The sequence below is a fragment of the Leucopleurus acutus genome, assembly GCF_964270905.1.
Source record: "Leucopleurus acutus genome assembly, chromosome: 9".
Taxonomy (NCBI): Eukaryota; Metazoa; Chordata; class Mammalia; order Artiodactyla; family Delphinidae; genus Leucopleurus; species Leucopleurus acutus.
Genome location: NC_139144.1, coordinates 53,417,567 through 53,443,361, shown reverse-complemented (window position 1 = coordinate 53,443,361; position 25,795 = coordinate 53,417,567). Strand labels below are relative to the sequence as shown.

Sequence of the window (25,795 nt, the reverse complement as noted above, 5' to 3'; positions counted from 1 at the left end):
ATTGTTGATAGTCTGTAAATATGGAAAGAGGGCCCAAGTCACAGTAGTTTATTTATAAGCTGACTTTATATTTTCTTTTCTTCTATTAATGGTTTTACTTGACCCCCTAATCTGAAGTTGAAATATGAATCAGCTTGTAATGGAGAGGTCCCCTGGAGTTCATCGTGAAACCTGGTTTTGTCACTAATCATTGATGTTACTATGGACTAGTTACTTCATCTTTCTGGGTCTGTTGCCTCACCTGTAAATTGGATGATCAGGTTTCTACCAACCTGAATCAATTTATCAATTTATGATAAAATTTTGCCTTAGGGACTGTTGAAAATTTAATCAAGTCAATTATTAATAGTATAGTTTAACTTTTAGGCAAATCTCAAGAAATAGCAACAATAAACAAATTGGTTAAGTCTAGGAGTTGTTGATTGTTATTTCCAGTTGCATGAGGGACACAGGTGAAACTTATTTAGAGGGCTTATCAGATGATTATGTGGCGTATGTTATTTGTAAGTGATGATAAAATTATCTGTTGCTCAGGAGAAAAACCAGAATGATGTGTCAAATATTTTTTTTCCATGTGTAAACCACAGAATAGTATTCTCTTATGTTAAAGTCTATGAATGTGATCTCCTACTTCATATATTGTAATTTCTATAGAATTTATAGACTACTTTTTGAACTTCTGTCCTCATCTTTTGGTGTTTTTCACAAGGGTAGTTGACCTTATAGAGATAACATCAGAATAGGATCGAAGCCAGAAAGTGGTAGATGAAAGTACAAGATATATTCATTATGAGGAAGAAGCAAAAAGTTATAATTTGATAGATATATTTGATACATATTGTAGATAATGAAGACTATCAATATTTTCCTGGTGTAAGAAGAATTTCACATTCTATATGTGGAGAGAGAAAGATTTAGACTTGGTTATTTCTTTTGCAGATTGATTTGGTATACAGAAGAGTGTTTTCTTACTGATTTTTCTGTGCCATTTTGACTGTCTTTTGCATATAGAAAAATAGTGTTTAATGATCTTTAGTGGCAGAAATGAAAATTTTAATTTCATAAAATACCTAATTTTGTTGTCAACAGACTTTTTGCAGTGTCCTTGGTGAACATTATACTTCTGCTTTAAAATGTGAAGTAAATGTAGAAGAGAAAGAGAGAGAGACTTCCGGTGTTCACACTTCTGAAAATCAAGAACTAGAATTGCAAGATTATAAATATGAAGTTCAAGGTAATAAAGGCTTTACCACATTATTGAACAGAGTAATTTTCTTAAATGAATTGATAAACTTTCTCTGTTAATTCATGATTTTATCACTTAGCCAATTTGAGTTATCTTAACATCTTGTTTTTTCAGGTTCATGAAATCTTAAATCTTTAATGTACATTTTTAGTTTTACAATGCAGTAATTGTGATATAAAGAGAACCAAAGCTGTCTACAAGTTTCCTTGTCTCTTTATCCTCTGTTCCTCTACTTCCATCTTTTCCTCACTCTAATTCTTAATTTTATACCATAGATCCAAACCTTTAAAAGTTGTGGTATTTTATTGAATAAGTCTGTCGGGGTTTTATTTTTTTTTTAAAGAATAAGATATTCAGTTATCTTTCTTAATAGGAATCCTATATTTCATTTTTACAAATTATAACCTCAATTAATTTTTTTGATAGTCCTTCACAGATAAAATGTTTCCTACCCCTGTCTATTTGTATGAAGAATGAACAAATATGTACAAATTAATGAATGCCAAAAGAAATTAATGTATTTTAATGTGAAATTGTCAAGTTAATCTTTGTAGCAGGTGTTCCACATTATTGAGGTTTTAATTGTTGGTTACTAAATCTATGAATTTTACTTCTAGCAGGCAATTTTCTGAAGTTATGAATTGATGAATAATACTTATTGAAAGAAGCAGACTTTTATTGTAGAGTGAAATTATTATAATTGTTTATCATTTAGATTTTCAGGAAAATGTGCAAACTCTTCTCAACAAAGTAACAGAAGAATACAACAAACTCTTGGTACTTCAGTCACGATTAAGTAAGGTCTGTAAAATGGAAAATGTATTATGATGTTTGCATTTATTGTATTACCTGCTATTTTGTAAGCTATTTCATCAACCAAGAATTTCTAAAATAAGTGAACATGAAAAGAAAATTAGGGAAAAGTGACATATATATATAGTATCAGTGAGCTGAAGGAATTTCTGCAATTTGAATACTCTTTACCCCTTTAGAGAGTTTTTGAAGTCATGATAAAGTTAAAATGTATATAAAATATCAAATTGTAAACTTTGTGAAACAGTTGCATTTAATTTTATATATAACATTTTTTAAAGCAGTGAGTCTGTTTTAGAGAAAAATGTGATTAGTTGTTTAGAATATAGCTGGTTTCACATGGTGTGTTATATAAAATTTCTTTCAAGTAGTTGTTTTAGAAATGTGCACATAGAAAACTAAGAGAGTATAGATGGCATATAATTTATTAACTACATCAGAAAAATGACGTATATTAGTTCTTCCTCTTTCTCTTCCCCTCCTTCTTTTTCCCATTCTATTTTACCCCCTTTCTCCTTTCCCTCTCTCTTCCTCTTTCTGTGCAATTAAAGCACAACCTTATCCAGCCTTTCCTAAAATCTATAAACCTATCCCAGTATCTTACAGATAACTATGTAGGAGGACAGGTGGATGGTGGATAGATTCAAAGCCCTTCTTTAATTCCACATTTCTCTACAATTACTAGTTTTCTTTCTCCTTCCATTCATAGCTAGATATTGAACCCTATTCAGAATCATCATACTGTTTTCTTACCAGTACCCTTAGTAGTCTAGATTTCTTGTTTTTCTGCTGCCCTTATCCTGCCTCTGAGAACCCTTCTTCTTCACTCATACTTGGGTTTCTGAGGGCTGCTAAGAAAATTAGATGGTGATGTGGTTTGGTGACACTGCATAATCATGGTCTCTGACTGCATCTGGACCCTCAGGATCAGTTGACAATTCTTTTTTTTTTTTTTTTTTTTTGGACAATTCTTTTATGTTGTCATTTATTCTCTCATAGTCCCCTCAGTGGATGCTACCTAATGTTATAACTTCCCTCGAGTCATACATTCCATTTCTACTCCCCTTTTTTCTTTGCAGATGGCCTTATTTCTCATTTTTCTGTGAGTATGGGAGCTATCAGTTATAAATTATCTCATCTTGCTACCTCTAGACCATATGTATTTCTTTAAATCTGAAAATACTGTTTTCCTCTGTCTCAGAAGAAGTTATCCCTTTTTATAACCAAGGTTATTTTATTTCCTGTCCTTTTGTTAACATCACCTTCTGTCTCCTCTAAGATTGATAACCTGTTTCTTCCCTCCCTTCTGTGCTTTCAGCCTCTTTGTCTGTGTTTCTTATTTCTGTCTTTCTTGCCCCTTGCATATTCCTCTTGTCTCCACTATTTAGAACATAACCAGTCTTCCTTGAATCTAATATCTCTCTTTGTGGTTTTCGTTCAACTTCATTGTCATATTCTTTGAAGGAATGAATAGACTGTAGTCATAGTTTCCCATCTCTTCCTTCTACCCACTGTAAACAAGCTCCAAACTTATACTTCACTAAACTTTCTTTGGTGAAAGTTACCAGTGAATTCTTAATTATCAAATTTTCTTTCTGCTTTCTTACCTTCCATCCTTGTATTCTTTCAAAAATATGTTGGTTTTCCTTATGGCAGTACATAGTTGAAACTATTAAATAGTGTAGGAGGGGCTACAGTAAGCAAGTCACTACAGTGATGTTTGTCATTTTGCCTCTTTCCTTTCAGGACAGTGAGTGGGGAACAGTTTCCTTTGGTGAGACACAAACCTCCCTTCCCCAGTGCCTGAATGTGGGAGGCTACTCTGGAACACAGACACCCACACTTGCCTCCTTAGTTCTCCCCAGACACTTCTTTCAGTTTGTTTTGAGAAAAACTTTTACCTGCCACCAGGCTTCTTCCTGGCTGAATCAGCAGAAAGGGCTATACTGTGATTAGTTAAAGGTCAATATATTTGTTTTCTGATCTCTACCTGTCATTGATCTCTCTCTGAGCCTGGGGCCTTTCTAGGGTTCTACTAGGTAAGCTAACTGTCTGCTATAACTGTGGCTCCCTTCACGTGTGCTTTAGGCTGCTCCTTCCTCCACCCTGCTTAATCAGTATTCTGCCACACCTTTTCTGTTGAAATCTTTCTTAGTCTCTTTTATTTTTTGGTTTATTATGGATTTATACCTTTTAAAGATTCATTATGATTTTAATTGAGTCATGGGGAGGGAGGAGAGAGATATGTCAAAGATCATGAACATAAATGCCTACGTGAGCTCAACTCATAAAGTAAGTGAAGAAGGCCAAGTGAAAGCTGGAAAAGTGAAACCTGGAGAAAACATACCTCATCTAAAGGGGGCAGAGACTGCTCAGCTTCCCATGTTGTTGTCACGTAGGAACAGGGCCCAGTGTTGTTTATTCCTTCAGTTTATCAATTTTATGTGAGGTCTTTTGCTTTTTTAAGTGTTGGGAAGTATTAAAAATAAAAAGGATTTTTTCCCCCCTAATTGGGAAACAATTAGGAAGGAAAAAAAAACAAGAAAAACTGTTTGGTACCCAAAAGAATACTTCTGTAGCCTAGAATTAAAGTCAAACTTCTACTTTGCAACTGTAGGTGTAAACACATGCTCAGTGTTATCTTGAACTAGTTTTCTTTTTAATTCTGTTATTTTTTTATTTTGTAGTATTAGCTACTTTCTTAGAATATTTTCTTCCCTTAGCTTCTGTGGCTTCAATTCTGTGGCTTTTTAAGCCTTCATTGTGGGTTTTGCCCACCCATTTATAGTCACCAAGAATCTGTGCTTGATATGCTAATTATGCTGTATGCTGCCTTCATTCAGTTCCATGGCTTCCAGATATCTGTCTAGTCAGTTCTTACTCCTGAGCTGCAGAGTCATATATCTAATTGGATATCTGTACTCGAGTATCCTTTATGTATGTCTCAATCAACATTGAAATTGAATTTATTAATTTCTTCCCCTTAAACCAGCTTCTCTCCCTTCTCAGTTTTGAAGAGTGACATTCAACCAGAAACTTGAGGATCATATCATCCTAGACAATTCTCTCCCCTAACTCCTGATCTCACATCATACTGAAATATACTCTGAAGGGAGTACAAAAGAAATGAAAGATGTATACCTTGTTCTCATTCAGTTATTCAGCCAGTAATTTTTATTTGCTAATTATATGCTAGGTTGTACTGTGTACTGGGAATAAAGCAGTATACAGTGTAAATAGTTACTAGACAGAAGGAATTGATAAATTGATGGACTTCATAGGCTAATTCAAGAAATATGATGTGTGTATATGTATATATATATATATATATATATATATATATATATATATATATATATAAAATAGTTATCCAAGGTAACATTTAATTAGTATTCAAAAGCGAAGTACTTTTGGGACTTCCCTGGCGGTCCAGTGGTGTTAAGACTCCGTGTTTCCACTGCAAGGGGCATGGGTTCGATCCCTGGTCGGGGAACTCCAATCCACGTGCTGCAAGGTGCAGCCAAAAAAATAAAAAATAAAATAAAAGCCAAGTACTTTTGGAATTAAGCAAATATGTAGATGAGTATAGGTGCAAATAATTAAGGAAGAATTCTTGGAGGAAGTGGGACTTGAATTGGACCATGAAAGATGTGTAGGTTTACGTAAGGAAGAGGAAGGGGAATAGCATTCCAGGTGGAAGAGGTGATATGATCAAAGTCTTGGAGGTGTAAGTGCAATATATTAGGGACATATTGCTCAAAGAGTAATGGACTTTAAGATTAGAGAGGTTAGACTGTACCAAACTTTGAATGCTAGGTGACACTTTTGTGGACATTAAAAAGCTGTTGGAGGGGCTTCCCTGGTGGCGCAGTGGTTGAGAGTCCACCTGCCGATGCAGGGGACACGGGTTCGTGCGCCGGTCCGGGAAGATCCCACATGCCGTGGAGTGGCTGGGCCCGTGAGCCGTGGCCGCTGGGCCTGCGTGTCTGGAGCCTGTGCTCCACAACAGGAGAGGCCCAACAGTGAGAGGCCCGCGTAATGCAAAAAAAAAAAGCTGTTGGAGATTTGTGATCACGGTCTAGACATCATGAAGTTGAACTTTTAGGGAGATTAATCTGGTGGCAGTGGGAGGTAGGAAATAAGAAGGGACGATTCATAAGATATTTTAAGGAAGGACCTAAAGAATTTGGTAGTCAGTTGATATGGAAGTAAAAAGAGAGGAACAAGACCAAGACAACTCATTATTTTTTTCATTCCCTGTATCAGTGTAACTTACACCTTACATGTCTGTATAATAAGGCAGAGTATGGGTGTGCTGAGGGTCCCTAAGACCACTCCTCAGTTCAGTGGTTCACCAGAAGAACTCACAGGATTCAACATAATAGTGGTACTCAAGGCTAAGATTTATTACTGCAAAAGGATACAAAGCAAAATCAGCCCCATAAAGTTTTGAAAAGGAGCATGGGGCAAAGTCTGGAGGAAATAGGCACAAACTTCTAAAATTCTCTCCTAGTAGAGTCACAGGAAGACACACTTCATTCCTCTTGCAGCTGTGACAATACGTGCTAAGTTTTGACTACTAAGGAAGCTCACCTAAGCCTAGGAAACCATAGTTCTTTTTTATCAGGTGTCAGCCAAATGGGCATCCTCTGCCAGAACATACCAAATTCAGACTTCCAGAAAGAAAGCATGTGTTCAGCATAAACCATATTGCTTGTACATGAGACTCCCTTACAATTTAGGGAAACTTTTATATTAGTGTAGAGAACCGTCTACCAGCTAAGTTTCCAGATGCCAGCCAAGGGGCAGACTTGTAAGCAGGCCTTTTTAAAGAGATAGAAATCTCACAACTTCTGTGTTAACTCTTTTCTGCACAATAGATAAAAAAGTGAATTTCACATTTTATCCCAGCAAGTTGGCTACAACTGTAGAGGCATCCCAGATGTTGATTGGGATGAGTCAGTCGGCCGTACATCACTGCTTAACCTGTTAGCCTCATCTACTAATCCTCTTCCTCATTTTAGCCATATTGAAATACTTAGAGTTTCCAAAATACACCCATATCTTTCAGACCCCTGGGGCTTTTTTGCATGCTGTTTTTTCTGTCTAACACTGTCCTTCCCCCTCCGATTTGCTTAGTGTATTCCTACTTATAATTCCAGTTGGTTCAAATGTTATTTCTTTTGTGTCACCTTTTTTATTTTTAAACATCTTTATTGGGGTATAATTGCTTTACAATGGTGTGTTAATTTCTGCTTTATAACAAAGTGAATCAGCTATACATATACATATATCCCCATATCTCCTTCCTCTTGCATCTCCCTCCCACCCTTCCTATCCCACCCCTCTAGGTTGTCACAAATCACCCAGCTGATCTCCCTGTGCTATGCGGCTGCTTCCCACTAGCTAGTACATTTGGTAGTATATATATGTCCATGCCACTCTCTCACTTCGTCCTTTGTGTCATCTTCTTTACCTATCCTCCTAGACTAGAAATTTCTCCCTCCATTCTCTTAATATCTGTACTTTTTATTTTTTTGCACCTACCTTTCTCCATTATTTTAAATACTTGATTACCTTCCTTTCTTTCCTGTTCCATTCTTCAGAATCAGGAAGTCTTCTCTTTATTTCCATTTCCTCTTCTTAGCACAGTGCTTTGTTTAGCACATGGTAAAGGCTTACTATATGTTTACTGAATGAATTAAGTGACAGTATAGAAAGGTTGAGCTGTAAACTGAAGTATTTACCTGATGGGCTTTATTTTCTCTAGGAAGTAGGAGGCAAGATCCTTGGTTGAAATGTACACAGCGGGTAGGAGTGAGGTAGAGGACGTGATAAGAGTAGTACCAACTGAAAGAGCTTTCATGGGAAATAGCTTTTATCCTGTTGCTCACCTCCTTCTACAGTATCCTTTGTTCATCTAGTATAGCAAGTCCAAACTCATCCCTTGCTTTTGCGGTGCTCTTTATACCTACCTGTCTTACTTATCTGGCGCAATTTCCCCCGTCCCTCAAGATCATTGTCTTCACTACTTATAGCAGGTCATTCTTTCAGAAATGTTCTTATTCTTTCTTCCATGTAAACTTTCCTAATCATTGCCCAAAATGTTGGAGGCCCAAATAAAATTTGACTTCCTCCATAATTACTCAGACCCACATCAGTCTTTCTTCTGTTATTGCCCTTTAGTCAAACATTATAGTTTAATGCTTCTCTAATTGTTTAATTTTACTTCCCCAATTAGTTGATGAATTCTGTGAGGGCAGATACACCTTTTTTTTTTTTTAACTCTTTTTATATTCTTACTCTCCCTTGTCACAATACTGGCCACATAGTAGACCGATTATTAAATATTTGAGGAATGACTAAATTAATACACACACATCTGACATATTGCTGCCTAGTTTTAATAATTAAGGAAATAAGCTGAGGTTTATCTGTTTTTGCTGTTTTCCTTCCTTTTATATAAAGAACAGCATACATTTGTCAGTTACCTTGTTGTATGTGAGGTATATCCAGAGATTAATAGCAGAAATAGGTATGTTATTAAGTATTGATAATAAAAAATTTACTGTGTATGAGTTGAAATTTCAGAGATCAAGTCATACTTTAAATATTATTGTGAAATTTATACCAAATTCTGTGCAGCTCCTATTTTTATAGTAAAATGAAATTCCTTCTGGTTATGAAAGAACATTATGTTTACTAATATAATATCAATGCTGTGAAGGGAATGGGATGTGAGTCACTGTGTCAAAAGAGAGCGTGGAATAACTTGGAAGGGAAAATATTTGTATTAGAGTGTCACAATTTTAGGTGATTTTGGAAAAAACATTTTAAAGGTAAAGTTGCTTTTATATAGTTTTCACAATCCTGGGTCATATATTTATGTCACTGCTTTTCTTCTGTTATTTTCAATAGATTCAAAGACAGCAGACAGGTGATGTGAAACTTGAATTTGCAGAAGAAAACCTACCAAAAGAGGAAACAGACTTCTTGTCAACCCATCCTCAGATGACAGATTTTCAAGACACTGGTAAATTTTGATTATATACTGTAATGTGGTGTTTTTATACCAAATGTTCAGTAATTTGATTTTTTACTTTAAAATTTGAGGCAACGTAGTGTGCATTGGGCATTTCACTGTAACCCTCTTTGGTCTCAGTTTTCTCATCCTTAAAATGAAAGATTTAGACTACTCATGTCTTCCCACTTCTTACATTCTCTGGTTATACATTATTTTCAATTTAAAGACATAAAATTGGTAGTTTTAGGGGTACTGCAGCCATGAAGATAGAAGAAATGATCTTGAATTACACTATTCATGTTTTCTTGTTATCATAAGTCTAAATGAGTTTAAATTGATACCTGAGTTATTACTACTAAAAAACATTTTTCAAAGAAGAATTAATATTTTCTGCACATTCAAAACAGTGATTGTGGTATTTCACTAAGAAATTTGTATTGAAATGTGCATTTTCTTCCATTCATGTAACTCAGATGTTTGTCATAAAAGAAAGTTATCTGCTCTGCAAGATACTGAAAAAATTAAACAACTTGAAGGACAAGTTCAAGAATTAGAAAACCTCGTATCCTCTTTGCAGCAGCAACTGAAAGAAACTGAAGAAAACTATGGGGCAGAGATTCATTCTTTGCAGGAAAGGCTACAAGCTGTTAATGAGTTTACAGTTCAGCCAAGGTATCCATCTACTTATAATTTCATTCAATAGTATTTGTAGCTTAGTAACAATCATAGTATGGTTGTTTTAAGAAAAAAGTGTAACTTAAGCAAATTTGCTTGAAAGAGATGGGCTATAGCATTGCCAAGAAATAAGAACAGGAGATAATTCTTCATCTCTGAAATGTGTGAAGTAAATGTTAATGTAAACCAAATACATTTTATAATAGGAATTTTACTTACACCTTTATTTTATAAAGATGCTTGTTGTTATGAATATGCTAAGTTAAATCAGGCGGTGTGCATGTTACTTGTTTATTGTATGCCCAGTCTTTGCTACTTTGATATGGGGAGTACACAAAGAATATAAGATATGATCATTCCAGTCATACTGGACTTTCTTCACTTGGTTGTCTAATGCTCAGATTCACCATGTCCAAAATACAACTCGATCTTCCCCTCAAAATTTGCTCCTCTGCAGCCATCTAATTCCATCTCTGGTGACTCCTCTTTCAAACCTCACTTCCAGTCTATCAAGAAATGCTGTTATCTCTACTTAAAAAATAAATCTAAACTGTACCACTTCTCATCCCCTGGTCCCTGCCATCATCATGTCTCACTTGGATTACTGCAACAATGGATCTCCTTGCTTCTACTCTAACTCTTCCCTAAAGTTTGTTCTCAACACAGTTCTAAAACTTTGCTTTTAAAATTTAAGACAAATCATGCTGTTCTAGTGCTCCTCTGTCCTTACTGTGCCTTACTTGGACCTATATAATGGGTCCCTGTTTCTCTCTCTGAATTTATCTCCTGCGGACTTGCTTGTCACTTACTATTGTAAAGCCACATAATCTCCTCGAGATACTCAAACCATCAGTATGCTCCTGCCTTATGAATTTCTCTCTCATTGCTGTTCCTCTACCTGGAATGATATTTCTCTAGTTATTTCCATGCCCAACACACTTACCTCCTTTGGGTCTTTACTTAGATGTCATGTTCTCATGAGGCCTATCCTGATCACCCTATTGAAATTAAAATCATCCCTTATAACTCTGTATATGAATTTCCTGCTTCATTTTTCTATATTAACTGTTTTATATATTTAAAACTATATATTTATATAAAATAAAAACAAGTCTATATTATATTTGGAGGGGAGGTTTATTTATTTGTTTTTGTTATCTGTCCCCTGTGAAGGAGTTCAAGCTTTGTAAGGGGATTTTTGTTTATTTATTCACTCTATCCCAAACCCTATAATAATTCCCTATGCATAGTAGGTGCTCAATAAATATTTGTTAAATGAATGAACAGTTTATAATTTAGTAGGGAAGTGTGCTGTAGTATGTAACTAGCTCTATAAAGTCCTCAGAGATTTAACCTAACTTTGACTGGCTCTGCTGCTCTAAGAGTAATGCCTCTATAGGCACTTGTTATTGGAACCTAAAGACAAGGGGGTTTTTTGTTTTGTTTTGGGTTTTTTTGGAGACAAAATACTGAACTTCCACACTTCTTCGGAAGCATTCTGTTTCTCCATCTTTTATTCAGGGTCTGTATGTAGGCTTTGGAATTGTTTATCCAGCATTGGCACAGCCTTATAAGGCTTCCATTTTATTTGAGGTCAGTGGTTCCCAAACTTTACCATGCATTAAAAACATTGGAGGTTTTTGAAATTCTTAGTGTTTGAAATTATTATTTTTTCATTGTTATTATTGAAATTACAGGTTACTGGATTTTACATTTGAAGAGTTAGATTCAGTAGCTTAGAGATGGATTCTGGTCATTTGTATTTGTAACAAGGTAATTCTGAAGCGGGCAGTCCATAGATTGATATTTGGAAACTATTACTTTAGGTTTTTTGATAAGAAAGAAAATAGGTATATAGCAAGAACTCTTTCATAACCACTTACAGTATTTCAAGTTTCCTTCCTTTAATTAGTGATGTTTTCTCTCCAAAGCATGAAGAAAAGGAAGTTTTCTGGAAGTGTAGACCTACTTTGCTGTTCTTGCACTTGGGCTTTTTGCCAGCTCATCATGCTTTTTTAGAGTTTCTCTAATAATCACTGGAAATGTATTAATACCTTTCAACTAAAACCATTAGTTTTCTCCCACCCTGCAAAAATGAGGCTTATTGACTGCCATGTTCACTCCTATGAACATGTATTTAAAGTTATTTCTTGTTGGGCTTCCCTGGTGGTACAGTGGTTGAGAGTCCGCCTGCCGATGCAGGGGACACGGGTTCGTGCCCCGGTCTGGGAGGATCCCACGTGCCGCGGAGCGGCTGGGCCCGTGAGCCATGGCCGCTGAGCCTGCGCGTCCAGAGCCTGTGCTCCGCAAGGGGAGAGGCCACAACAGTGAGAGGCCCGCGTACCAAAAAAAAAAAAAAAAAAAGTTAATACTTATAAACAGCTCCATGTCATGCTTTTGTAGTAGACTTTATACAATGGCATAAAATTCAGGGATAATCTGTTAAAATATTCTATCATTTAATTCTGCTGCTTTATTTTTAATCAGTCAAAAATATGACTTAAGTTACAATACCTGTAACTCTTGACCTGTCATTCTTGTTTCCATTGCCCCAATACACATTTTATGCATGCTGTAAATTTGGACTAACAGTAAAACTTACACACAACACTAATTCTTTCATCTTCTTTTATTTATTTTTAGCTTTTCCATTGATTCAGTGGTAATTACTGAATCTGATGGACAGAAAACAGTATATCCTGGAAGTTGTCTAAAACAGAACATCGATGGTGCAACAGAGGTATTATATCTTTAAACTGTTATGTACACTGATTTTATTTTTGTTACTATCATTTTTATGTCTGTGGTTTAATAATTATCCAATAAATAGTTGCTAAGAATTAAGTATAGTAAATATGAGGATAATACATTATGTAAAAGACCCAGAAGAATATATAAGTGAAGAAATTTGATGTACTTTCATAGCATAGGAAAAACAGAAGAAAGTTAAAATTGAGAGGTGTTTTTTCCCCCTAAATACATTCTAGTTTAAAATTTGTCTTGTTTTATATAACATGGGGTGTATTACAAATTAGTTTTAATGCCCTGAACTTTATAACAAATTAGTTTCAGAAAAGAGAAACAGCTTTCCTTCCTACCATGGGGAATTGAACTAGGCTGTCTCTGGAATAGTATTTAGGAATTCCCAAAATTCAGTATGCTAGGGCTGGGACATTGGATGAGGCTTTCTTCAGCACAGGCCATATGCTATAGAAAAGCCCCTCATCTTTTACAGTATATCTCATCTAGCTAAACCACCTTTTGCCTCTCCTCAGCACTGTATATATTCCCAGTTTGTGGCCACTTTTCTCAAACATAACTGTAAAACCCTGATCTTCACTCAGTAAATTTTTAGTTCTTAAGTCCTACAGAAAAAGATCATTGCTGTCTCTCATTCTGGATATAGAAGAGAGACATTGGCCACATTCTCAATTCTTCCACATTCATCCCGCATGGAATATCTGTTTGGATGACATTCAGATAATTGGTAAATAAAGAAGTACTTTCTTGCCAAGAACATGTTTACATTTAAATAACCATTCTTTTTTCTGTTTATAAAAGTAATTTGTATTTGTAGAAAACTGGATACTATTAATAAGTACCAAGAAGAAAAGAAATTTGTTTATAATGTCATGAGCAAAGATAGCCACTGTTAACATTATTTAAAATTAAATACATGCACATCTTATTAATTATATTTAAGAAGTATCTTTTCCCCACTCTAGAACTGTGTGTTAGTAATTATAAATATATTTCTCACTTTGCATCTTTGTTAAGTTCACTGTAGTAAGTACAATTATTTAGTAGAAGTGTACACTAGAATTATTCACTATAATTATTTTTAATAAAGGGAGCAGAAATTTATTTATTAAAATTTTTCAGAAGCTTTCTAAAAAATAGTAATCTTTTGAAGATATTTGAGAGTAGAAGTTTAAAAATAAGTGGTGTATAATTAGTGTAAATAAACATGTCATATTTTGCTTTTTAATTTAGTTTTCTGGTGAATTTGGAGTGAAACAGGAAACAAATATGGTTAAGTTGCTGGAAAAACAGTACCAAGAACGATTAGAAGAAGAAGTAGCTAAGGTAAGTTTATAGTTTATTTGGAAGGTTATTGTGGTCTGTATTCCCTTTTAGCCTTCAAAAAATATACGTTTTATTGGTGGTAATGCACTTTATTTTTTGTTGTAAATTTTATACATAGCTCATTTAAGTTGTCAAATACTGGTATTAACCACAATTGCCTTTGAATGGAATTTTCTGTGAATTTTTCTTTTGAGTACGCATTCTTCTCTTGATGTACAATAGTAATTAGAAACTTTGCAGAGTTATAAATTTGTTAACCTTGTGAGTAGTACCATAGGAAAGAGTTTGGCCTTCCTTAAAGGTGGGGGATATGGTAGGAAGTGAGAAAAGTGCTTGGTCTTCTATGTATTACCTTTGCCTACCTCCTCCCAGAGAAGTTACTGTGATGTTAATGACTGTAGATGCTGTTGGCTGCTATGCCCAGAGCTATTCTTGTAATCTCCTGAGCACCGAGCATATCACCTAGTATACCCTTATGATTCCATTTCTTTTGTCTCTGTATTCTCTTTTAAAATACTTACACCTAATTGGGTTCTTATTTTGGAACAGTTGAATTCTGAGTTTGTCTGCTTGTTTTTTATAATATTTAAACTGTTACAGTGTAACAATCATAGTGGAGTATATGCATTTTAAAGTGGAAGGAGTGACAGAATTTACAGGAAATGCATAAGGAATTAGTTTAAACATAAATTAGATGAGGAGGTCAAGACTCAAGGAAATATGTGGGCCATAAAGACCTACTCACTTCTATATCTGAATTGAATATTTAATTCACAGTAAAAAGTGAGGCACCATCACTTTTTTTTTTTTTTTTTTTTTTTTTGCAGTACGCGGGCCTCTCACCGCTGCGGCCTCTCCCGTTGCGGAGCACAGGCTCCGGACGCGCAGGCCCAGCGGCCATGGCTCACGGGCCCAGCCGCTCCGCGGCATGCGGGATCTTCCCGGTCCGGGGCATGAACCCGCATCCCCTGCATCAGCAGGCGGACTCCCAACCACTGCGCCACCAGGGAAGCCCTCCATCACTTTTATATAGCTCTCACTATCTAGTTCTTTTAGAGACTTGCAGGTTTTCTTTTGTACTTAATCTTTTACATAAATTTCTCAAGTGAAATGTTTATAGCAGAGCATCATAGTATAGTAGTTAAGAACATGAGGTTTGGTATAGGATTTACCATGCTTTAAATTCTTGTTCTGCTTTACTAGATTTGTGATCTTAGGCAAGTTACTTAAGTTTTCAATCTCGGCTCCCTCTATGTTAAAAGAGGGGAATAATAGAAATAATAGTAATTCTTGTGAAGATTCAATGAACTAATACATACAAAGCACCTAGAAGATAGTAAAGACTCATAAGTGACATTTTTAAAGTAGTCTTACTACTATGATAATGGTGATGATATAAATCTGTTTTGTGAAGCATCATTTATCCAAGCTGATAGCAGATTACCAAAGTACAGGTCAGTGAAAACTGTTCCAAAGGCAGCCAAGGTACTGTGATCCAAGAGACAACATTTGATGGCCCAGCTTGATCCTAGAATAGTATAGATGGTTTATATTAGTCACCAGTAGAGACAGGATTATGCTCTACCCTATAACCCTCACATACGATATTAGAAAAAGACTGAGAAACATTGTTTTAAAAGCACAGGGTATATAGAAGAAGCCAGTAGAGGTAGTGATTCCCAACATAGATAACATTAGATTCAGCCTGTGATTTGGGTAGGTACTACTGAAAAAATAGACATTCATTAACATTTCACTGCCAGGCAGTATTCTGAATGCTAGGGTATAACAGAGGAAAAAGAAATGAAATCATTACTCCTATAGACCTTACATTCTAGTTGGTGCAAATAGACAATATACAGACGGTAGTAAATACTATGAAGAAAAAAATGAACCAGGGTAATAGGACAAGGAAATTCCATGGGGAGTGAGATGATGTTATTTTATATAGGGTAATCACAGAAGACCTCACTTTTGAAGTGACATTAGGGGAGATTCCAGATGGAAGTGAGAGAGTGAATCGTGAAGATAACAGATTGAGCACCTTTTAAGAAAGTGGGATGCAAAAGAAAAAGTCAACAGTTCTCCAGTGGATGTCTTCAAGAGGTGTCCAAGGAGAACTGGCAAGAGTGTGAAGGTCACCTGCCCAACTGCCAGCTTTGCCAAGTTGGAGGATGGTTTGATTCAGTCTTGCCACCTCTGTATTCATGGGTTCCATTTGGAGAAATATTGTGAAGTCCTGGTACAGATTTATCTCCTCAGCAGACGTTAACTAGATATAAGAAGAAGAAATACAGAGAAAGAGGGGCAAGGACTTGCCCTTCAAGGGAAGATAATACTGCAGGTAATTTGACCTAAGCAAATGGAAGAATGGAGTTACTGTTTACTTAGGTGTTGGACTTAGGATGAAAAAGAACGCAAAGGAGTAGTTTCTGGAGAGGAGTGGGCGACTTAAGGATTCAGCTTTCCCGTTATATGCAAAACACTTATTAAATGTGTAAATATAAGTGTTAAGGAAGTGATTGGATATATAAATCTAGAGTTCAGGAACTAAGATAAAACTAGACATGTAAATACAGTAGTTAGTATCTAGTTAGTATCTAGTGTTTTTCAAGCTATGAGATATAACTTCTTTTTAAGTCATGAAATCAATTTATTGGTTTGGGACCAGGATTTTAATATTAATGGAAAAGTTCAATTGTATAAAACATATACACACAAGTACCTATGTATGCTTTGGGTCACAATATAAAATGTTTTTTTATTGTTGTTGTATGTGTATGTTTACCATGGTTGCAGTGAAAAATATTGAAAAAAATTAATATAGTGAGTGTAAATAGAGCAGGGACCTGGGAACTGAGCCTAGAGAATGTCGATGTTTAATGCTTTTCTTTTTTTTTTAAATTTATTTATTTATTTTTAGCTGCATTGGGTCTTCGTTGCTGCACGCAGCCTTCCTCTAGTTGCAGTGAGTGGGGGCTACTCATCGTTGTGGTGCACGGGCTTCTCGTTGCAGTGGCTTCTCTTGCTGCGGAGCATGGGCTCTAGATCTCAGGCTCAGTAGTTATGGCGCATGGGCTTAGCTGATCCGCAGCACGTGGGATCTTCCTGGACCAGGGCTCAAACCTGTGTCCCCTGCATTGGCAGGAGGATTCTTAACCACTGTGCCACCAGGGAAGCCCAATGCCGATGTTTAGAGGTCAGAGAAATGAGGAAGAACAAAGGAGGTGAAGGAGTGGTAAATTAAATATGGAAAGGACAAACAATTGCATCACAGAAGCCAATAATAAAAGTGTATCAGGAAGAGAATGTATTAAACTGTCAGATGTTTCTGATAAATCAAGAAAGATTAGAAGTGCAAATAAATCATTGGATTTTATAATGTGAAATCATTGGTGACTTTCACAAGAACACATTTGATGGGATGGTAAAGACAAACTGATTACATTGGATTTGAGAGAGAGTGAAAGAGAAGAATGAGGAATTATTTTGAGTCGTACTTGAAAGAGGAGAAGTACAGTGGTAGCTAAAGGGTGATGTAGGGAGTCAAGTAGTGGATTTTGGTTGTTGCTGGTTTGTTTTTGTTTAAGATCAAGGATATCACATTGTATTTCTGTGCTAATAGAAGTGATTGAGGAGAAAGGGAAAAAAATAGCTGATTAAAGAGAGAGGAACAGTTGCTGGAGCAATGTCCTTGAGTAGATGAGAAGAGATGGAGTCCCCTGAAAAGTTGCCATTAGATAGGAGCATGGTAGTTTTAATCCATTAAAACAGGAAGGAAGGTAAGAATATTTGACTCATGATTCGGGTATGTTTTCAGATGCAGTATTTAGAGACTGTGGAAGTTCTTCTCTGATTTCTTCTGTTTTCTCAGTAAAATAAAAAGCAAAGTCGGCACCTGAGAATGAGAAAGGAAGAGAAGATGTTGGAGCTTTAAGGAGAAAACGAGAAAACAAAGGGCTAAGAGGAGGAATAAGAAATGGAAAAGACAAAGGAAATTGAGTAGAATCACCCAGTATCACTAATGGCTCATTTCAAGGGTAGTGGTTGTGAATTTAAAATCAGACCAGTCAGCTTGGTTTATTATTTTTCTCCTCAATTAAGTTCAGCTACACCCACACAGAGTAGGCAGAGTTAATTGTAAACACAGGTGAAATTTTGTTAGATGGTATGGTGGTGAATAGAAAGGAGAGAATTACAAGGTAGTTGAGTCTGGTTTTTTGTTTGTTTCATTATTTGTTATCCATTTCTAATCTAAATCATCAGTTCTTTTCATTATTTGTTCAGTTATTTGATCAGTTCAGTTATTTGATCAGTTATTTGTTCATTATTTGATCAGTTCTAAATCATCAGTTCTTTTCATTATTTGTTATCCATTTCTAATCTAAATGAATATACAAAAGAAAGTGATCTTTATGATACCAGTTTTTCAGAATTTCAAAAGTTTGTTTTGTGACTTAACATATGGTCAGGTTTTTGTTGTTTGCTTGTAATCATCCTTATTGAGGTGTAATTTACATGAAATTTACATTCCCTAATTATAAGTGCAAAATTTAGTGAATTTTAACAAATGTTTGCATGTATGAAACCAACACCACAATCAAGATTTAAAACATTTTCATCACCTCCAAAGTGTTTTCATGTCCCTTTGGAGCCAGTCTCCTCCATTTTATATTGTTGGGTTCTACAATATTTAATAATACTTTGCCAAGACTGTATGGGGAATTCCCAGGTTCAGTCCCTGGTGGGGAACTAGTATCCCACAAACTACATGGTGTGGCCGAGAAAAAAAGAATATTTGTCTGTGTTTTATTTTCATGAGGAACGTTATCCCTAGCTTTATTTTCTTATAATGTCTTTGGTTTTGATATTAGGATAATGCTGGTCTTATAAAATGCTGAAATATATTCCCTCTTCTATTTTCAGGAAGAATTTATGTCGTACTGGTATTATTTCAGACTTAAATATTTTGTAGAATTAGATAATGAATCTTACTGGGCCTAGAGTTTACCTTGTTGGAAGTTTTTTTTTTTTTTTAACTGAATTCAGTTTCTTTAATAGATTTTGTTATTTTCAGGTGCTGTATTTATTTTAGAGTGAGCTTTGGTAGTTTGTGTCACTCAAGGAATTGGTCCATTTCATCTAAGCTGTTGAATTTATTGTTGGTAGAGCTGTTTATAGTATCCCTTTATCATTTAATGGCTGTGGGGTCTGAATGTTATCTGTACTTTCTCACCTTTTTCCTTGTCAGTGTAGCTAGAAGTTTATTGATTATATTGATATTTCAAAGGATCCAGCTTTTGGGTTTTTTAAAATTGTTTTTGTTTTATTTTCATTGGTTGTTGTTCTTTATTTTTTGCTTGTTTCTGTTTGTTTTGGGTTTAATTTGCTCTTCTTTTTCTAGTTTCCTAAAAGACCTTTCTTCTTTTCCAATATATGCATTTAATGGTATAAGTTTCCCTTTAAGTTTTTCTTTAAGCTGCATTCCACAAATTTTCATTCAGTCCAAATCTTTTATTTCTCTTTTGACCTCCTTTTTGATTCATAGGTTATTTAGAAATAGGTTGTTTGATATCCATATCTTTGGGATTTTCAGGTATCTTCCTATTGATTGATTTGATTCATATAATAATTTTTAATTCCTTCATGGTTGGGCATACCTTGTATGATTTCAGTTCATTTAAATTTGTTGCCCCAAATATGTTCTATCTGCTTGGATACTCCAAGCATACTTGAAAAGAATGTGTATTCTACTGTTTTTCACACTTTGTTTCCCTTTGGTGTTATTTCCCTTCAGCCTGAAAAACGTCCTTTAGCGTTTGTGAGTGGTACCATAGGAAAGAGTTTGGCCTTCCTTAAAGGTGGGGGATATGGTAGGAAGTGAGAAAAGTGCTTGGTCTTCTATGTATTACCTTTGCTGAGTCCATTACTGAGTCCAAGCTCGCTCTGCTCACTGCACAACAGGCCAGTAAATCGGGAGATGAGGTGTTGAGGCAAGAAATACAACTTTATTCGGAAAGCCGGCAGACCGAGAAGATGGCAAGACTATTGTCTCCAAAAAACCATCTTATTGGGGTTTGGATGCCAGTTTCTTTTAAGAACAGAGAGTGGGAAGAGGTGGGGAAGTAAAGTAAAAAGGCCATAAGTCTTACAGATATCTCCTGGAATGGCCAGCCTCAGGGAAGGGATGTGTTAATTTCTTCTTTTCTGCAGCCATTCACAGGTGGGCAGGGTCAGATTGTCTCCCTGTGAGCTGAACAAAGGCACTTTAGTTTCACATTCAGGCAGAGGGCAGGGTTCCCTGAGGCAGGCCATTATGTATGATTATAATGACAAAAGCAACAAAAAGCAAAGGTTAAAGTAAAAGAAACAGATTGAAAGGTGGAGTCAAAATTGGCTCTTCCCTGTTACACTCAAGGAAATCAGAAAGAATATGCCCAATGATATGGTTTAAAAGATTTAATAACAGTGGTGTTTAGTGTTAAGAATGGATTCAGTCTGAATGTCAACATAGAGAATTGATCAAATGAACTTATAGTACATATGTATAATTTGAAACTTTAAAGCCATTTAAAATTATATAGAAATGTATTTCTCAAATTAAAGATATTTAAATTTCTATACCAAACATTTATTGCTGTTACGGTAAAAAAAAAATTTTTTTACAATTATTGATTTTTAAAAGGCAGGCAGTAAAATACTTTGACAGTAGATTCATTGTAAAATAGAGAATCTTTATCTCCTTATCACTTTATCCTAGGATTTCTTTTAGTTTAAAAGCATGAGGCCATCTTTTTACTAATTCGAGTAATTTTGAGAGGTAACTTGCTTTTTAAATTCCTGGTAGTATTTATAGATCTAATCGTTTTTTGTTTGCTTCATTTCTTTAGGTCATTGTGTCAATGAGTATAGCATTTGCTCAGCAAAGTGAACTATCTAGAATATCTGGGGAAAAAGAAGATGCTCCATCTTCAAAACAAGCATCTGCTCTCTGTCAGGAAGAACATTATTTAAATGAAATGAAATTATCACAAGGTCACTTTGGTTTTCAGACTTTCGAGGCAACAGACCAGAAATTTAAAGAAGAATTTAAACCACTTAGTAAAGAGTTAGGAGAAGATGGAAAGGAAGTTCTGTTATCAAACAAGGGTAATCTTGATGATATACTAGAATCAAAGGACCGTGAACTGACTATTTCAGAAGAAATGTTCTCCAAAGATAAAACATTCATGGTCAGAGAATCTGTAAGTATGCTTCCTTCAGTATAAAAACTTATAAAAAAAAGTGTGGGGGCTTCCCTGGTGGCGCAGTGGTTGAGAGTCTGCCTGCCGATGCAGGGGACACAGGTTCGTGACACAGGCTCGTGCCCTGGTCCGGGAAGATCCCACATGCCGCGCAGAGCGGTTGGGCCCGCGAGCCATGGCCGCTGAGCCTGCGCGTCCAGAGCCTGTGCTCCACAACGGGAGAGGCCATAACAGTGAGAGGCCCATGTACCGCAAAAAAAAAAGTGTAACTTTCCTCACTATAAAAATATTAACAGTAATACTGCTTAATGGAGAAGATAAGTATTCAATTCAGTCTCAAATTGGGATTTTTAAAGTGTAAGAATAAATGACTTAGTATTATTATTAAATAAAACTAGTCAGATTCATAGTATTCCTATTTGTCCTGTACACATTGTGCATGGTAAAACCTCATTGTAAGTTATACCTACATTAATTTTGTTTCAGTCAATTCAAGATCAGTTATACTACAATTTGGCAATATGTGTGATTAAAAGATTGCTTAATTTAATAGGATAATATCACAAGGAAAGAGCTACCCATTTGAGAAGACAATTTAAAGCATTCTACTCTATTTATACTAATACTCTTCTTCTTTACTTATTCATTAATGGAGGATCTATCCTGTGTCTATACCTCAACTGTTTGGGCCTTTAACAGAATGTAGTAAATTCTGCTTCTTTTAAAATTATCTTAATTCAATTTTTTTTTTTTTTTTTTGTGATACGCGGGACTCTCACTGTTGTGGCCTCTCCCGTTGCGGAGCACAGGCTCCGGATGCGCAGGCTCAGCGGCCATGGCTCACGGGCCCAGCCGCTCCGCGGCATGTGGGATCTTCCCGGACCGGGGCACAAACCCGTGTCCCCCGCATCAGCAGGCGAACTCTCAACCACTGCGCCACCAGGGAAGCCTCAGATTTTTTATTCATGTTCATGATAGGTTACATCTTTTTAGAGGCATATTCAATTAAAATTGTCAACTCTATGAAGTGCAAAGTTGTGAGGTAATCATGTAAACCTCTTTAATTTGCAAGAAACTGTTCAAGGCAGAATGATTTGTTTAAGTAGTAGCTCTTCAGGAATTGAGGTACTTGTTGAAACCCATTAAGGAGTGGACTTCTTATGAGAATGAGAAAGTGGAATATAAGGCTTTTATTTCCAAATAGAAATTATTGAAGTTTGTTTCTTATCGAGCATTTCTCTGTAGTACTCTGATGACCACTGCATAATATAAATTAAAGAGATAAAATTTCTCTTTTTATAAATTTAATTTTAAAATATAAGTATTCCATTTATATTATTTCCTTATAAAATGTCAAGAGAAATAATGGAGTTATTCATTAAGAGTATAAGGAATCTTGAATGTCTTTCTTAATTCTTCTCCTCCCTTAGATTACGTCTGAAATAACTGATAGTTACTTTGCTTTTGGAGAACAACATGTATAATGATAATAAACTAATAACTTCACATTGATTTGAAATTATAATTAAGACAGATTTTTAAAATTATTTATGTTTTAGTTTTAATAATGGGAATTTTAAAATGAGGTGCTCTGTGGGGTTAGTATTAGAATTACTTTTGTTTGTATTTAAAATATCAGTGCCGACAGATTTCCACAAAATGTGTTATGGTTGAAATTTTAATTAATTAATTAATTAATTTTTTACTGTTACAGCTCAATGATGAGATTTTGGTATCAAGTATAGATGCTTCTAGACAACTAATGTTAAATGAAGAACAGTTAGAAGATATGAGGCAGGAACTTGTACGACAATACCAAGAACATCAACAGGCAACGGAACTTTTAAGGCAGGCACACATGCGGCAGATGGAGAGACAGCGAGAAGACCAGGAACAGCTGCAAGAAGAGATCAAGAGGCTGAATAAACAATTAGCCCAGGTATGGGACCCAGAGTCCCTTTCCTCCCCAATTAAAATAGCATTGTTCTTTATATAGCTTTTTTATTTTTTTTAAGTCAGAATTATTGCCGTGATATGAATAAATACAAATATTTAACATCAGGAACAGACTCCACCAGCACAACAGCCTAAGATCTTGTTAGGGACACTTAACTCAACCTTGGAGTGCACTATCTCTCTACTGTTTGACATATCTGCCTTTTTAGGCATTGAAAAAGTGGTTACAAGGCTGTTTGTTTTTAAACATTCCATTGACCATACATGGCAAAAGTACTTTGACAGTTTTGGAAATTCTTTGTGCTGAGGTGCAGTTGATATTCAGTTTTCCCATGTTTATTTATAGTTTTGTGAGTACACCAATTAGCATCTCCAAGGTTTACCTTTATCTATCTTTATTCTATCTTTTTAATCATGAATGGAAATCGGAAGTAGTATGTTTCTGGAACTTTCTCCAGGGAAACATCTCTTCTTGATTTGAGAAATGCAGATTTACATAATGTTCTTACCACTTTCTTGACTAAATTTACATATTCCTTGGTATTTGGGAGCTGGATTCTTTTCAATTGCTGTATATAATATACTCACAAAATCATCGTAGAAAAGCAAATATTTATGTAAAAGTTCTTATAAAAACAAATTTGTTCAATTTAATTGAAAAGTTAAGGTACAACAAGAGATAACAAATAGAGAACTCTTGAAATATAGTTTCAGATATAGAATAATAGGAAAATTGGGAGTTGAATGTAAGATATATCATTTGGGAAAATTAATTACGCTTTTCTTCATTGCATTTTGTGAATTTAAACTTCTGAATTTTCAATGCAAAACTTGCATATAAAAATAATATTAATTGAGCTGCAAAAATTGCTTAATATTTAGGCCTAATTAACATTTTTTTAAGTTTCAAATTTTGCATTGAACTTTATATATGCTTTTAACCCCTAATCATGGAAGATGAAGCAGCATAGAACCAGGGCCTGTTGGTTCCAAGGGGTTAAAAGAAGTCTGCTTAATATTCCTGCTTTTTCCTTCTATCGCAAACAATATTCTCTCATGACCTTTTTTCTTATTTAGAGATCCTCAATAGATAATGAAAACCTGGTTTCAGAGAGAGAGAGGGTGCTTTTAGAGGAGCTGGAAGCACTAAAGCAGCTGTCTCTAGCTGGAAGAGAGAAGCTGTGTTGTGAGCTGCGCAACAGCAGTACGCAAACACAGGTAGTATGGACTTTGACCCACCTAGGAGCAGTGGATCCACAATGCAGTAGGATCTGTGTGTCTTTGTTGTTTGTGTGAAATGTATTTTTTATAGGTATGAGCTTAACATATTTGTGATTGTTTACGTTTAAGGTAGGTGGGGTCAAGATGCCTTACATTCCATTTAGGGTAATTTGAATCTGACAGTGGTTTAGCAACAGCTGTTGTTTCACCAAGGAGCAGAGTAACCTAGCAAACTTTATTGTTGCATTATAGCATGCCTTAGCTTGAACCCATTAAAATTTTTTTCATCTGCGCACCAGACTTTTTATCTTTTTTGATAATGCTAATCTCTTGATAAAATATAGTTAAATACTCTTTCAAACAGTATCTGTTTTGCACGCAGAGGTTTCTTCTGTTTCATGTCATAACAGTATAGAAGAATGACATGCTATTTCCAAGATGACAGGTTTTCTTTCTATTTTGTCCTCTCTATCTTTTTACAAACTTAAACAGAATGCAAATGAAAACCAAGGAGAAATTGAGGAGCAGACCTTTAAAGAAAAGGAATTGGACAGAAAACCTGAAGAGGTGCCTCCTGAAATTCTGTCCACTGAAAGGTATACAGAATGCATATTTTTTCAATGTAAAGTGAGTTAAAATAGTTGTCTCAATATTATAAACTTTATTTGTCCTTATTTCTATTTTGTACATTTATTTGATTTGTACATTGTACTCTATGTAAAAAATCAGTATTTGATGATTAAATAGACAAATTAAAAAATCTTTTGTATATAATTTTACTGGATATTGATCATGTACTTCACTCAGTGAATGATAAAGCATTCTTTGGTTATTGAACCTTTCTTGATAAATTTTATTCTGCTCATATGCCATTTTTTATCCTAAAAAACAAAGTTGTGCTTGTGAGTTTATTCCTTCACTGTTTGGACATGCATTCAGTATAAGCCACCCCCTGGTTTGTTCATGACGAGAAAAAAAATGATTTTAGTGATAGTCTGCATTTAACTTCTTTCATGCATTTACTTTATAACAGATGAGACCTTTTAATCCACATCCCACATTTTTAGAGGAATAAATTAATGATCCGATGTTAACAAAACTTTCCCTTACTTTGATTTTATAGAGATTAATATGAAAATGAGAATAGTTACCCTACATTAATATTAGGAGTTTAAGCACAGTATTTTATTTATTTATTATTATTTTTTTAACATCTTTATTGGGGTATAATTGCTTTACAATGGTGTGTTAGTTTCTGCTTTATAACAAAGTGAATCAGTTATACATATACATATGTTCCCATATCTCTTCCCTCTTGCGTCTCCCTCCCTCCCACCCTCCCTATCCCACCCCTCCAGGCGGTCACAAAGCACCAAGCCGATATCCCTGTGCCATGCGGCTGCTTCCCACTAGCTATCTACCTTACGTTTTTTAGTGTGTATATATCCATGACTCTCTTTCACCCTGTCACAGCTCACCCTTCCCCCTCCCCATATCCTCAAGTCCGTTCTCCAGTAGGTCTGTAAGCAC

The 25,795-nt window shown here is 35.3% G+C and overlaps 1 protein-coding gene across 9 annotated transcripts in view; it reads left to right on the top strand.

Moving 5' to 3' along the window:
- The window catches only part of AKAP9 (A-kinase anchoring protein 9), a gene marked incomplete at its 3' end in the record, with an annotated part of 146,319 nt that overhangs the window by 53,297 nt on the left and 67,227 nt on the right, over nucleotides 1-25,795 (top strand). For 8 of the 9 annotated variants that reach the window (XM_082846665.1, XM_082846662.1, XM_082846660.1 and 5 more), the window contains 9 exons: nucleotides 1,090-1,234; nucleotides 1,962-2,047; nucleotides 8,978-9,092; nucleotides 9,557-9,755; nucleotides 12,402-12,498; nucleotides 13,752-13,844; nucleotides 20,735-21,088; nucleotides 22,803-23,027; nucleotides 24,758-24,861. In XM_082846665.1, the coding sequence (XP_082702791.1) occupies nucleotides 1,090-1,234; nucleotides 1,962-2,047; nucleotides 8,978-9,092; nucleotides 9,557-9,755; nucleotides 12,402-12,498; nucleotides 13,752-13,844; nucleotides 20,735-21,088; nucleotides 22,803-23,027; nucleotides 24,758-24,861 (1,418 nt within the window). Of the gene's footprint in view, nucleotides 1-1,089; nucleotides 1,235-1,961; nucleotides 2,048-8,977; nucleotides 9,093-9,556; nucleotides 9,756-12,401; nucleotides 12,499-13,751; nucleotides 13,845-20,734; nucleotides 21,089-22,802; nucleotides 23,028-24,121; nucleotides 24,263-24,757; nucleotides 24,862-25,795 lie in introns of all 9 variants that reach the window. The other variant, XM_082846666.1, reaches the window with a different exon arrangement.